The 13,338-nt window shown below is 52.2% G+C and overlaps 5 protein-coding genes across 5 annotated transcripts; 3 read left to right on the top strand and 2 right to left on the bottom strand. All coding sequences in view use genetic code 12, as the record gives it.

Annotated features, from left to right (window-relative positions):
- Positions 1-427: 427 nt before the first annotated feature.
- Positions 428-5,641, bottom strand: UBR1 (E3 ubiquitin-protein ligase; the record flags this gene model as incomplete). The annotated part of the gene is made up of 1 exon (XM_034153666.1): positions 428-5,641. The coding sequence occupies one exon, from the start codon at positions 5,639-5,641 to the stop codon at positions 428-430; it is 5,214 nt and encodes a 1,737-aa protein (XP_034014031.1).
- Positions 5,642-6,180: 539 nt separating this feature from the next.
- On the top strand, positions 6,181-7,410 carry TYS1 (tyrosine--tRNA ligase; the record flags this gene model as incomplete). Its single annotated transcript, XM_034153665.1, has 1 exon — positions 6,181-7,410. The coding sequence occupies one exon, from the start codon at positions 6,181-6,183 to the stop codon at positions 7,408-7,410; it is 1,230 nt and encodes a 409-aa protein (XP_034014030.1).
- Positions 7,411-8,902: 1,492 nt separating this feature from the next.
- Positions 8,903-9,865, bottom strand: DIURU_001151 (trifunctional uridine nucleosidase/nicotinamide riboside hydrolase/nicotinic acid riboside hydrolase; the record flags this gene model as incomplete). Its single annotated transcript, XM_034153664.1, has 1 exon — positions 8,903-9,865. One exon carries the CDS (start codon positions 9,863-9,865, stop codon positions 8,903-8,905), a length of 963 nt encoding a protein of 320 aa, XP_034014029.1.
- A 417-nt stretch (positions 9,866-10,282) lies between these two features.
- DIURU_001150 (uncharacterized protein) lies at positions 10,283-10,618 on the top strand (the record flags this gene model as incomplete). Its single annotated transcript, XM_034153663.1, has 1 exon — positions 10,283-10,618. One exon carries the CDS (start codon positions 10,283-10,285, stop codon positions 10,616-10,618), a length of 336 nt encoding a protein of 111 aa, XP_034014028.1.
- A 1,362-nt stretch (positions 10,619-11,980) lies between these two features.
- On the top strand, positions 11,981-13,144 carry DIURU_001149 (uncharacterized protein; the record flags this gene model as incomplete). The annotated part of the gene is made up of 1 exon (XM_034153661.1): positions 11,981-13,144. One exon carries the CDS (start codon positions 11,981-11,983, stop codon positions 13,142-13,144), a length of 1,164 nt encoding a protein of 387 aa, XP_034014027.1.
- Positions 13,145-13,338: the final 194 nt, after the last annotated feature.

Here is a 13,338-nt window from a genome sequence, read left to right as displayed (position 1 = left end):
GGTGTAGAGCCGAGGCGTGAGCTCACTGGGGGACCGAGTCACAATGCAATTTTTTGAAGCTCGGCTTGTGTCATCAGCAATGGAGGGCACCCACTATGGTCTGAGTGACGTTGACCTCTGTGTTTACAAAATCAAGTGCGATAAACTCTGTGGGGTGCACATCACGTGATCTAAATTACCATGAATGAGTTTTGCTAAGGCGAAAACACCTGAGTGCCCCTTTTTGTCACTACCGTTTTTGGGGGCTATATTTGGCAGAGTTGGCGACTAATAGCCCCAATAGAAGAGGCTTCAGCAACATCATTTCTTGTAGAGTTGTTTAACTCATCGACTCAACCATATGTCACTTATAAAGGTCATTTTCATCGTATTAGGTGCGGCTTGGTTTATAATCTTCATTTACGTGTAAGATTACTATGTACTGGTATCAATTCCACCGGGTGTCCATATATTCGTCATCGGACTCCTCGTTGGTCTCCATATCTCCTTCTCCCTCCATCTGGTCCACAATCATCCGGCTGGTGTGCAACCGCAAAAGCATCCGGGCAAGACGGGCGCCGTCTTCCGGCAGCAACTGGTCCTGCTCCTGGCCTGGTTCCTGGGGGCGTTCCGGTCGCAACAACTGGAATAACTCGCGGATTTCGGGTTCGTATTCGCTCATTTGCGTCATAAACTCATTGGCATCCATCTCCCGGTCCGACGGATCGAACTCCATGTCGTCGTCAAGCCAGTCGTCGTCGTGGTCCACTTCGTCGTCTTCGTCGTCGTCAAGCACCACCGGCCACGCCTGGGGGATGTTCACCTGTTGCGGTTCATCGTCGGTGTCGTCTTCATCACCAGTGATCGTCGGCGGTTGACCGGGTCTAAACATGAACCGGGTGGCATCCAAGTGCCAGCGGCGCCAGTCATGGAAGGCATCATTACGCAGCAAGTAGCCTTCAAGCTCATGGGTGAGGTACATCTTATGGAGCAAATTGAGACGGTCTTGACTGAGCACCGCCGGTTCATGACGTGTAATCAGCTTAATCTCCCCGTGTTCAGTGACATAGGGACCAGGAAGCTCTGCCCCCTTCATTTCGCGGCCTTCTTTGTACTGAACGATGACAACGTTTCGCAGCGGCACATAGCCGACACTAAGGCCTCGACCACACGTCATCACGTGTTCTGTGTCCCTAATGGAAACCGCAACGCCGCAAAGCAAGCAGCACCGACGCGAGCGCAACTGGTGCAGTCTCATTTTACCCACCATCTCCAACGAGTTGGCGTGAAGCGAGGGAAGCTCAATAAACAGACGCGGGCCCGCGTACTCAAGCATTGAGTACAAGCCAGAGTTGAAAACCAATTGGTCCCGCAATTCCTGCACAGCAACGGCGAGCTCAGTTTCATCATGAATCAATGTGGCGTAATCAGGGAGCCCTAATAAGTCACAAAGCGACGCGATATCGCTAGTGGAGTGGTCGAGGGTCGACTCAAAGTGGCCCTCAGCGGTGTACTTGGTTGCCACCAAGTCGTAGAACAACGCCGCTTGCCGGACAAAATTGTAGTAATATGGTTCCATCAGCCCCACCGCCGGTCTATCGCCGCCGACCACATCGCGCACAGCCGCCACAAGTTTGACATAAGCAGGTGTACGGTCAACATCACTGACAAATACACGCTTTTCCATGTCGATGATGCCTTCGACGATCAATTTGCAGGCATGCTTCTTCACCACTTGAGGCCACGACTCCTGATGGAAAAGCCAATACAAAATGGCACGCTCAAACACGCCAAGGTACTCCGTGTCGAGGGAGGGAGAGTCACCCTTACACATCACTTCCTGGAGAAGCACTCTTATCGTCTGCTTAGCTGAGGCGGGGTAGTCCCAGAGCCCCCACTTGTCCGGTTCACCCTTGTCTCTTTGAGCCAGTTCGTACATCCGCACCGTGCCTGCCAACAACGTCATCAAATCACAAAATTGATCGGCGATAGCGTCACGGGAAGCACCCGCGAAATTATCCGCTGATTGGAATTGGGATCTGGCTAACACTTCGCGCACTGAAGGTTCGCAGACCGCTTCCTTCGTGAACGGCTCGGCACTGAGCTCGGCCAGGTGAGGGTACCACATCTGCGCGAAGTTGTGTTGCACGGTACGGCACATCGCGCATTTCACCTCGCCGTTGGGGCGTCGGGCCGTCCTGTAGCATTCCTCGTGGATATGGTGGCCACACAGCACCACCCCTTCCAGGTGCCATTCACCGTACACTCCCTGGGGTTCTACCTCAGGGTCCGGGGAAACGAGGCGAGTCGTACACAAGTTCACTTTTTCATATAAGATGCCAAACACGTCGTCGGGACGAATAGCTTCGTTACACTGGACACACTGGTACCCCTTGGCGTTGTCGTCGGGTGCAGGGGACTCGTCGACGAGTTCTTGGTTATTGGCCACAAAATCCTGTTGCTGCCGCTTAAACTTGGCCATGACCCGATTCTTGCGTTCTTCGGCCTTCCGCTTGCGGCGCTCAGCTTCCGTCTCTTTGGAGCTAGCGGCGGGCAGTTGGCCCTTGGAGCTTGCTTCTGTAGGATACTTGGCCTCGACTGCCTGATTAATCGCTTGATCGTGGTTGCGCAAAAACCCAACTAAGTGGCGAGCCGTCGCCGTCGTCGGTTTAGCGTATTCTCCCCGGTTTACAATTTCTGCAAGCTGCAAAGCTACGGGGATAAGCGTCTCTGGGTCCACTTCTGCAGAGTTGAGGTCAAGCACAATGACGTGAATGTACCTTAACAATTGCGGCAAGAACGTTTCCGAGGTGTCAGCCAACGCTTTAGACAATAGCCTTTGCAAAAGCTTGAACATCGTCGGCGTATAGGCGAGCTGAGCCACCAGGGCGTCGATGCTGGCGTCGTGGGCATGATATACTTGCGGCGTAAGCACGACTTCGTCTGGGTTCTTGGCATTGATAAGCTGGCGTTGGTGGGCACTAATGGTATCGAATTGGCCCAGCTGAGTGAACTTAGACATTGGATCAAGCTTCGCCATCCACGAGTCCTTTAAGCGGTACTTACCGCTATCAGAAAGCCCCTTAGGAGGAGCGTATTCGGCCACGTGACGTAACTGATTGTCAAAGTTGACGAAATCGTTGAAGGCATCGTGAATGTGCCGTTTGATCACGGAATACGCCCGCGGCTCGTCGGCAAGGGTGTAGGCGATCTTCCACTGCAATTCCTCTTCGCGATTGTAGGAATCAATCCGGGTACGATCAACGAAAAGCACGTAGAGGAACTGGATGAAACGCTCGACAATAGCATCAAATCGGTCGGTCTCGTAGACGGTATCGGCGATAGCGTCATTATAATAGAACCATCCCAGCAACTCCCAAATGTGAAGGAAGAACGATAACGTTTCCGTGGGGTTTGACCCGACAATCGCCAGTTGACACACGTAAAGGTCCTGGAAGTAAGGGTCGCCTTCAAGCAAAAAGCTGAGGTAGGCCAGGGTCTGCTTCAGCACCACCAGACCATTACGCACCCACAATCCCACTCGCGCTTGCGCAGCAAACACAATCAGACGAACCAGCCACCAGGCGACACAGTTGGTGACGGTAGTGAAGTTATTGGTAAGCCACCACCCAAGGAAGGTCTGGATAGCGTTGATCAAGTTCACCGGCAGGCCCAGCACCGCGTGGTCACGGTGATCGAGGTCGATATTGATCCACTCAAGACTGAGCTTCTCAGCAAACGTTTTCACACTGACGTTGCTACCATTGGCTTGAATATTTTGGGCAAAGTTATTGGCAAACAGGAGCACACAGTCGACGATGGCGAAATAGTCTTCGGCGCGGAACATATCCCACTCGACGTGGTCGCCAAGCTTGCGGAGTACCGGGGAAAACCCTTGAAAAAGCTTGAGATACTTGTAGCAGATGTCAAACAAGTCCTCCAGCTGACTGAGGGACACTTGATCAAGCATTTCCGGCAGCGTCATCTTCGCCACCGTGCTCATGTGGCGTACCATGGCCACCGCAAACGACTGGTGGTTACGCACGTTATCGCGCTCCCGGTACAGCTTAAACGTGCGATCACCGGTAAAGGAACTCCTTTCGGAACAGCTGGTGTTGATAAGCAGGACACAGGGAGCAATGAGTAACCCGATTTTGTTGGTGGTGACGAGATGCTGAATGGTGACGGGACACGTCCACAACTGCACGGCAATCTCGGGGAGAACGGCGAGGCCCTCCTCGCGCTCGGACACCGCCTGGATAGTGAAAAGCATGGGGAAAATTGCCGCCACTTGTTCGGCAAATTGGCTCTTAAACTGGGGCTCGGCAATCAAGCTCAGGGTGAGCATGGTGGGGAGATAGCTGCGGACCTGTTTGGTCAAGCGGATCTCGTATGCAAGTAAGTATTGGAGGCGGGTGCCGTAGAACTCGTCCTGGGAGTAGATCATGGTGCCGCGGTCGTTGAGCTTGGGGAGCATGGGTTTGATGGCGCCGTTCCAGAGAAGGCCGTCAGTGAACAACGCCGGTTCATTGTCGTTAGTCATGCGGTCACTGACGACCTGCATCAACTTGCCGCTCGGCCAGTAATCCTTATCCAAAAGCAAGCGAGCAAACGCCTGGGAGGCTGCGACCCCAATGGTAGGGTGAGCAATGATCTGCTTAATCCACCCAAAGATGGCGATGACAATTTCCTCTCGCATGTAGTCTCGAGCACTACATATCAGCAGCACCAACGCTGGTTTAGTGGGCAGCAGTGTTTCCTTTATCTTTTTGTGGTAGTGCACCAACCGCATGGGGTCGGGGTCGGTACGAAGAATGGCCCGGCCTTCTTCGTTGATCTGGTTGGCGTAGGCAAAGCACTGAGTGTCGCTGCCGTCGGTGGCGGCTTTAATCGCCGCCTGTGCTTCCGGGAAGTTGTGGCGTTCATCATTCCACAATACAAGCACGTAGGGGCCAAAATTTCTATCTTCACAAGTAGAGTAGTAGGGGAGATCCAGGATATCGGAAAACTGCTCAATCTCGTCGTAGGCAGCGGCTTCTTGTACGGCAGGCAATGTGCCGATGGAATGCGAAAGGACATCGAGCACGTAGTCGAGGGCGACGCTCATGGTTTGTTCGATCAGTTGCAGAAGCTTCAGGCTCAGTTCGGGGACGGTATCTTCAGCACAGAGGCAATTTAACGTGGTAGGAAAAGCTTCCGGGTCCAGACAATCGCACAACCCTCCCGTGGTGCCACTAGAGATGGACACCCGCACATCGTGGCCTCGGTGGTCTTCCGGGTTGAAACAGTGGCAACAGAGAACACAGGTATCGTCGAAGCCACACTCAACGCAGCGGTAAAGCGGCTCGCCCGCCCCGATGAGACGAGCACATATCCGGTGGCGCAAGTGGAAGTACGACTGAGAACTCGCCGCCAGAGACGAGAACACTTTGTGGGCGCGGCTGTCTCTGGTGACGCCGAGGCCAAACGCCTTATCGGTGGGGTCGATATCCCGGGGGTGGAACTGGGAGAGGTCCGTGTGGGGGAAGATCGAGGGGAGGTCGGCGCCGTCGTTGGTGGCGGCGACGTAGAGGGCGCGGTAGACGTTGGCGGCGATGGCCTTGCCGTCTTTAAACCCTAGCCGCAGGGGGAGGCTGACAAGATACCCCTTGGTGTCGATCATGGGAGGGGTTAATTGTGAGCGGACTATGGCGTGTGCGCACGGTGATAAAATCGCTGCCAGTGCGGCGAAACGACCACAGAGACGGTGTCAGGTGAGCCCTAAGGTTTCGGAAACAAATGTTGCTACATTGAGTTGAGAGTTTAGATTTTGAATTTTTGTAGAGGAAGCTGATGACTTTTTTTTTAATGTTGGTTTGAGGTGACTATAAGCCGAGATCGGTAAGTATAGTAAGGCAAGGCAGAAACCACCGGTAAACTTTCTGTAACAGATCAGAATGCAAATATTTGCCATACTCAGTTAGACCATTTTCTATAGCAGTAAAAGCTGGTATTAATCTATGAATGGTTGGCCTATAAAATTAAACATTGAATTTCGATGAGGTCCACTTGCACTAAAGCTACTAGCAAAACGACTCAAAAATAAGTAAATGTCTTTGAATAAGTTGGTATAGCTGTCTTGGTCTTCCACTTCCTTCTTAGTGACTCACTTCACTGTGGTCTCGATCTACAAGCCGATTTCCATCACGCGAAAATTTCACCATGTCCACCACTGTCACCGACCCCAAGGCGCAGTACGCCCTCATCACCAAGGGTTTACAGGAAGTGCTCAACGGCCAGATCATCCAGGATGTGCTTGAAAAAGAGCAGCGTCCGTTGAAGATTTACTGGGGTACTGCCCCTACTGGTAAGCCTCACTGTGGCTACTTCGTCCCCATGGTCAAGCTCGCCCACTTCCTTAAGGCTGGCTGTGAAGTCACCGTGCTTCTCGCTGACCTCCATGCGTTCTTGGACAACATGAAGGCGCCGCTTGAAGTCGTCCAGTACCGGGCCAAGTACTACGAGTGCGTGGTGAAGTCGTTGCTTAAGTCGCTTAATGTCCCCATCGACAAGTTGCACTTTGTTGTGGGTCTGTCGTACCAGTTGACTCCCGAATACACCATGGACCTCTTTAAGTTGCTGAACGTGGTGTCGCAGAACGGGGCTAAGCGTGCTGGTGCCGATGTCGTCAAACAGGTCGACAACCCGCTTTTGCTGGGTTTGATCTACCCGTTGATGCAGGCGTTGGACGAAGAACACTTGAAGGTTGACGCCCAGTTTGGTGGTGTCGATCAACGTAAGATCTTTGTTCTTGCTGAAGAAAACTTGCCCCTGTTGGGCTACAAGAAGAGAGGTCACTTGATGAACCCGATGGTGCCTGGCTTAGGTGAAGGCGGTAAGATGCTGGCTCTGGACCCCAACTCGAAGATCGACGTGCTTGAAGACCCTGCTGTTGTCGCTAAGAAGATTAAGAAGGCGTTCTGTCAACCGGGCCAAGTTGAAGGTAACGGTTTGATTGCGTTCTTGGAAAACGTCGTCCAGCCGATCCAGGAATTGTTGAACGAACAAGACGGCTACTTCAAGTTGGACATCGACCGGCCGGAAAAGTTTGGCGGGCCCATTGCCTACCTGCTGTTGGACCAATTGAAGCAAGACTTCAAAGAAGAAAAGTTGGCGGCGCCCGACTTGAAGTTGGGGGTCACCCTGGCCATCAACGGCTTGTTGGCGCCGATCATCGCCGACTTTGCTGAAAACAAGGAGTTCCAAGAGGCTCAGGAAAAGGGGTACCCCCCCGAAGCGCCTAAGGAAAAGAAGGCGAAGAAGGAGAAGAAGCAAGGGACCAAGTACCCGGGTGCCGCCAAGGCCAAGGAGCTGAAGGAAGCGGCGTTGGAAAAGAAGGAAGCCGCCGCTAAGGAAGCCGCCGCTGCTAAGGAACCGGAAACTACTGCTTAGGCATTTTAATACATATACATAGTCTGATCTCAGCCCCTCCATCTTGCGAGTATTTGATCTCGCGCTCGTAACCAGAATTCGCCCTGCATACAACCCATCCAATGGTGGCCGGCCAATATGCGAAAAAAAAAGGCGAGCGACTCAACTGATAATCACCGAAATGGTAGGTACCGCCACGGCGACCATCGCCTCCTCCGCGCTTTACAGGGTGAAATTCCACTGCCCACGCCTTCTCCGCCGTTGATTGTGATTCCCCATGATGGTTTCCTTCAACTGGAGCCTACGGTGGTGCCGATATCCGTTCCCCTTTTATCGCGTTGAACCCAATATACTTGAACAACCAACTAACTTACTAGCTCGCTGCTCTTTTCTCCAGAAACTCTGTGTTTGTCGGTACCGTGTTTGCTGGTGCCTTTGTCTTTGAATCTTGGTTCGACGCCGCCGTCACCAACTGGTACGACAACCACAACAAGGGCAAGTTGTGGAAGGACGTCAAGGGCAAGTTCGTCGAACAAGACGGTGACGACGACGAGTAAGCGCTTCCCTTCCCTTCATTTTGGCATATAGAAATATTAACGTAATATACTGATAATCGTGTAGACACCACTACCAGTTCTTGTTCTATTCGCAACCACTTTCGCAATCGGACCTTTGCACTTTAATATAAGGTTAGGCGATGTTAGCGGCGCGGCTCCTATCTCGACCGTGGACGGTTTCAAGAGGTTTACAATCCGCTTATCGTTGTTATCTGGCTCTGGTAAAGGCGGAGCTGGAGCCGCTGAGTGAGGAGGTGGCTGAAGCTAGGCGGTGGCTCGATCTGTTTAAACATCACCAGATCCCTCGTCAAGAGTTTGAAATTACGTTCAGTCGGTCTCTGGGTCCTGGGGGACAGAAAGTGAATAAAACGTCGTCTAAGGCGACGGTGGCATTAGCTCCTCATAAATGGCTTAATCCTTATTATACTCTGTGGATTCCTAAAGCAGTGGCAGCTCAGCTTCAAACGGCGAAAGTGAGGTACGAGACGAAGATGGGAGGGATCACTATACAAAGTGACGTCACTCGTAACCGAGAGACTAATACTGATGAGTGTTTCCGCAAGTTATTAGAGGAGATTCATGATAAAGTGGAGTTTGCTGGGGAGACACTGGAGGAGACTAAAGAGCGATGGCAGGAGATCAAGACTGATCGTAAGGAGAAACGGTTATTCAATAAGAAGAAGCTTAGCGACAAGAAGAAACTGCGGGGTAAGCTCTCATTATGATGTATATAGTCAGCATAAACCATCTAGCATGAGTATTTAGCATTCGTAAGTTTCTATCATTCTTCGGTTTTTGGTAATTATGATAAAAAACTAAACTTGAGCTCAACAATGGACTCTGTTTACAACTTAATAGCTTGACTAGCCTTTTCTACACTATTGCTAGATTTGCTTTGAAGAAGTTAGTAGTGTTGATTTCCATTAGGTATCGTGCATTGCTTCTATCATTATGGTTTAGGCGGCGGCTTCGGCGCGGTCGAGACAGTCTAAGAGCTCGCCCCAGAACTTGGCGGCGTCGATGGTGGTGCCGATGTACGATCCATTGGCATCGTCATCCATCACCAATTGGCCCGAGTGTTCACCGGACTCAGTCACCAGGCACTTGGCTCGATCAGCCTTGTAACCGTAAGTGTCAAAGTCATTGTCAATCACTGGCAAGAGGCAGTAGAGAGCCACAGGGTCGTGGACGGGAGGACCAGCAGTAATACCGTGGTTCTTGATGTACAGCTCATTATAGAACATCACCACGTTATAGAACCACTCGCGTATCAGAGTGCGGTTGCCCACCATCCGTTCTCTCACCTCGGCCAGAGCGTTGCATTGGTGAGTGAGATCAAGAGGAGCGATGATCGCCTTGGATCCAAGCTTTTGCAAGCAGAAGTTGGCGGCATGGGGGTCAGCGTAGAAGTTGAATTCAGCGTATTTAGTGGCATTGCCTCTGTGGACACCACCACCCATGATCGCCACGTAACCGATCTTTTGCTCAATGCCGGGATAAGCCTGCAAGAGCTGAGCGAGGTTGGTCATGGTACCGGTGACGGCAAAGCAGAGCTCGCCCGCGTGCGCTTCAATGGCATCGTGCATCGCCTGCAAGTACAGTTTGTCCGTCAGCTTGTGGTGTCTGGTTTCCACGGGGATGTTAACGCCGCCGAGGCCCAAAACACCGTGGATCTCGGGGGCAAACTTCAGCGGGTTTACCAGCGGCTTGGCGGCTCCTTGGTACACGGGGACGTTCTTGTGGATGACGTCAAGAGTGTAGAGAGCGTTGTGGGTGGTATTTTCGATGGGGGCGTTGCCATGAACGGTGGAGATAGCGATAAGCTGGAACCGGGGGTGGTATGCCGCCATGAGGATGGCGAAGACGTCGTCGTTGCCGGGGTCACAGTCGAGCCACACGGGGATTGTCAGCGTGGTCATTAATTGAAAGGAAATGATTCAAAGGAAAGGCTGTAGATGTGATGGGGGAATTGTGGGGTTCTTTTGTATGCCTGGTTCCGGTTGGGGTTGGGGTCGCTCTCGGAGAACATTTTCCGATGCAGCGGCACCGACGGTGCCCCGACGGTCATCATTTAAGCTGGAAGCCCGATGCGATGTAACGTTCCCCTCCTTTTATAACTCGTGTTGAGACAATGGTGACGCTAATCAACTTCCGTTAGTGTGGTCAACCTTCGGAAACCATTTACCGAAGGTAATGACGAAGGTTTCCGTAAGTGACGACATTTCCGACACGCCGCAAGTGTCGTCAGTGTCGGTAGTAACATATTTCGGTATACGCACTCACCACCAGTGCGACCTCATCCTCTTTACCTTTCACCAGACACTTCAAATCCAGCAATGTCGAAGCGGGAATGCGCTAGCAAGATCGTCAACTTGCTCAAGACCCTCCCCCAGGAGAACCTCAAGCACTACACCGTGTTCAAGGACGTCCAGCTCCAGCGGTTCCAAGATGAACTGGTGGTGGACGCCATCAGCGAGAAGGACTTAAAATTGCAGTACGCCTCGCTCCGGGACCTTGTCAACGACAAGTACAAGAACTACTACCCGTTGGGCGACAAGATGCTCAAGCCCAAGAGCAACCCGGCATACTACGAGCGGTTGATGGCTGATATCCGGGGCGAGAAGCGCGAGACGTTGGCGCTGGCGCTCAAGATGGTGTACACGGGCAAGTAAGAGGCGCAAAAGGCAGCGACGGAGTTCGGGGCCATTATTCCCGAGAGAAACCCTTTTTTATTATTGTATATGTATATAGCACGAATACCGGTGATTCACGCCCACAAAAGTTCCGATTTGATCCGCTAAAAACCGCACCCCCTGGACGCCACCTGTAGCCAGTTGAAGTTGGGCAAAACTAAAGTTGATGAGGCTGCGAGCCCCTCACAAGCAAGCCTATTTGCAAGCCAAAAATAGGCCACCTCGCTACCTTCGCCGACAGTAATTCAGGAACGCCGTGGCCCCCAATTCAATTAATTAATTAATTGAGGAATTGATTTCTAATTGTCAAACACCATATCTACTGTATGTGCTTGTGATGTCGCTAGGGGTGCGTGTATTGTTTTGGTGTGAGGTGATTGACAGGTGTAACTAAAAAACCTATTAATATATATATCAGGTGGCAGTGCTTAAAGTCGCAGCAGGATGAGCTCACAAGACTTAGTGGCCTAAGCAAAAAAAAAAAAAAATAAAGCCCGCTAACCGTGCTAACCGCGCGGGGGACGGGGTGGTTGTCCGTTTGCTATATGGGTCATCAAAATGTCAGGGATCTCCCCGAGAGTTCTGTGATTAGCCACCCTGATAGCTGATCCTCCCCGCTTTCCCCTCGTGTGAGACCTAAGAATTGACCCACACGGAATACCAAACGCTATAATCTAAAAGTGTAATTGAGTTCTTAGTGTGAAATGTCAGCGTGCTAATGTGCTAGTTATACGTCACCCCGGAAGCTTCCGGTGAACCGGGGAAATGAAGCCGCCTGTGGCCGCTACCGGAGACACACCCACAGCGACAATGTCGGGATTGTCGAGTCGTGTCCGTGCCCACAGTCGGCGACGCGCTCACCCTGGCACGCCTCGCGGGGGCTCCTCGGCCAAGTATACATCATAGGCTCATCTCGCGTTGTATTCGCCATCACTCGCGAACGGGCGCTTGTCATCAAACCCAGTGGAAGCCAGCCCCCCCATTGGAACCGCCGGGCCCATGCACAACTGTTTTAATTGCGGGTTTGGCCTCAGCAGTGCCAACCTCCGCAAGTGCCCTTATTGCAAGCGGTGCCAGAAGTGCCACAAGCTGTGGGGGTGCTCCTGTCGCTGAACAGCTCTGGGGGGCAATTGACAGGGTAGCGCCGACCCATTTTGGTACCCCGTTTACTTCGCTAATTATTATTATTATCATTTCCTGCATTTTGTTGATCCGCACTCGGTGTTGAATTTTTCGCGGCGCTACCATGTGCGCTGCGCGGTGACACGATCTCAGCCCTGGCTGGTCCCCCCCCCGCTATATAGCCTCTCCTAATCAAAGACACTTCATCTTTCCGATCGCATGCTTCGTACCCGGTTTGTGGCGGCAGTACTTGCACTCTTCGCGCTTGTAGTCGTCGTCGTCACCATCTGGCGCCGTGCCGGCTCCATGTTTACCCCGGAAGAGGTGAACACGTTGCTCCAGCTGAAAGACGCGCTGGTAGTACTGATTGCCAAGCGCCAATTGGTCCACCAGTGCCTTGAGCCGCCGTTCCTCAAGGGGCTGTCGATCCCCAACTGGAAATACGAAGGGCTGACCCTCGTCAAGCTGGATGAATACGTCAGATTGACTTCGGGTAACCCTCACCAAGCAGGGTCGTTATGGACTCAGTACCCGATTGACGCCGAGCTGTTTGAGATGGAACTCACGTTCCACATCACGGGACCTGAATTGATGGGTGATGGCATGGCTATATGGCTCACTAATAGCCCTAGTCCCATTGGTGATGTATTTGGTGCTCGAAACTACTTCACTGGGTTAGGGGTATTTATCGATACTTTCCGCAACGGGCCTCGTGGCGAGTTCCCTTTCGTCAACGTCATGGTCGGCGATTCGCAATTGCGCTACGATAAGGCCACTGACGGTATCGATACTCGCATTGCTGGTTGCCTGGCTAGAGAGCTCGTCAACCCGCAAAAGGGACCGACAAAGATGCGGCTTGTCTACTTGAGAAACGGCTACCTCTCCATCGACTTTAACTGGCTGGGAGTTAGAGGACAGTGGATGAATTGTGTCACTCTCCTGAACATTAAGTTGCCTCAATTTAAGTACTTGGGGATGCTGGCCGAGACCGGTGACCTTTCCGAGACGGTAGACGTGTTGGAGAACGTCATCTACCTGTTGGAAAAGCCTCTGGGTGGGTTTATCGACTCCATTGAACAGATTGAACAGATCATCGAGGAAGCACCAGTAAACGACGCTAAAATGCAACAGCGGCGGCGGAAACTGGTGGCTCGGCTCAAAGCAGCTGAGAAACGCATTAAGGAACGGGAACGCCAGCAGCGGCTTGAGAAATACGGCAGTGCCGATGCCATCTGGTGGCGCCGTCAATGGTGGCGCCTCATCGCCATCGCCAAGTGGACGGTGCTCACCCTCATTTTGGTGGTGGTGGTGTGGTTTGGCCGTCTTGTGGTGAAGGGCTACCGCCAAAACCGTAAGTCCAAGGTCACTGGGCTCTTGGACTAGTTCGGCTAAAAAAAAATGTCGTCTTTTTCAGAGGCGGCGTCGCACATCGTCAAATAGATAACAGATAAACAACTAGTACGATTAATCGTAGCACATCAGGCCAAAGGAGGCGAACAATAGCTCCGCTAAGCGTGCAAAATCCGCCGTGTGCGGCTCCCGCCACAGTCGTTGTCAGTGTAATCTATAAGTACTAT

This window comes from Diutina rugosa (genome assembly GCF_008704595.1).
Source record: "Diutina rugosa strain CBS 613 chromosome Unknown scaffold24_size174625, whole genome shotgun sequence".
NCBI classification, from domain to species: Eukaryota; Fungi; Ascomycota; class Pichiomycetes; order Serinales; family Debaryomycetaceae; genus Diutina; species Diutina rugosa.
Note: the sequence above shows the minus strand (reverse complement) of the source record. Positions and strands in the feature narration are given on the sequence as shown.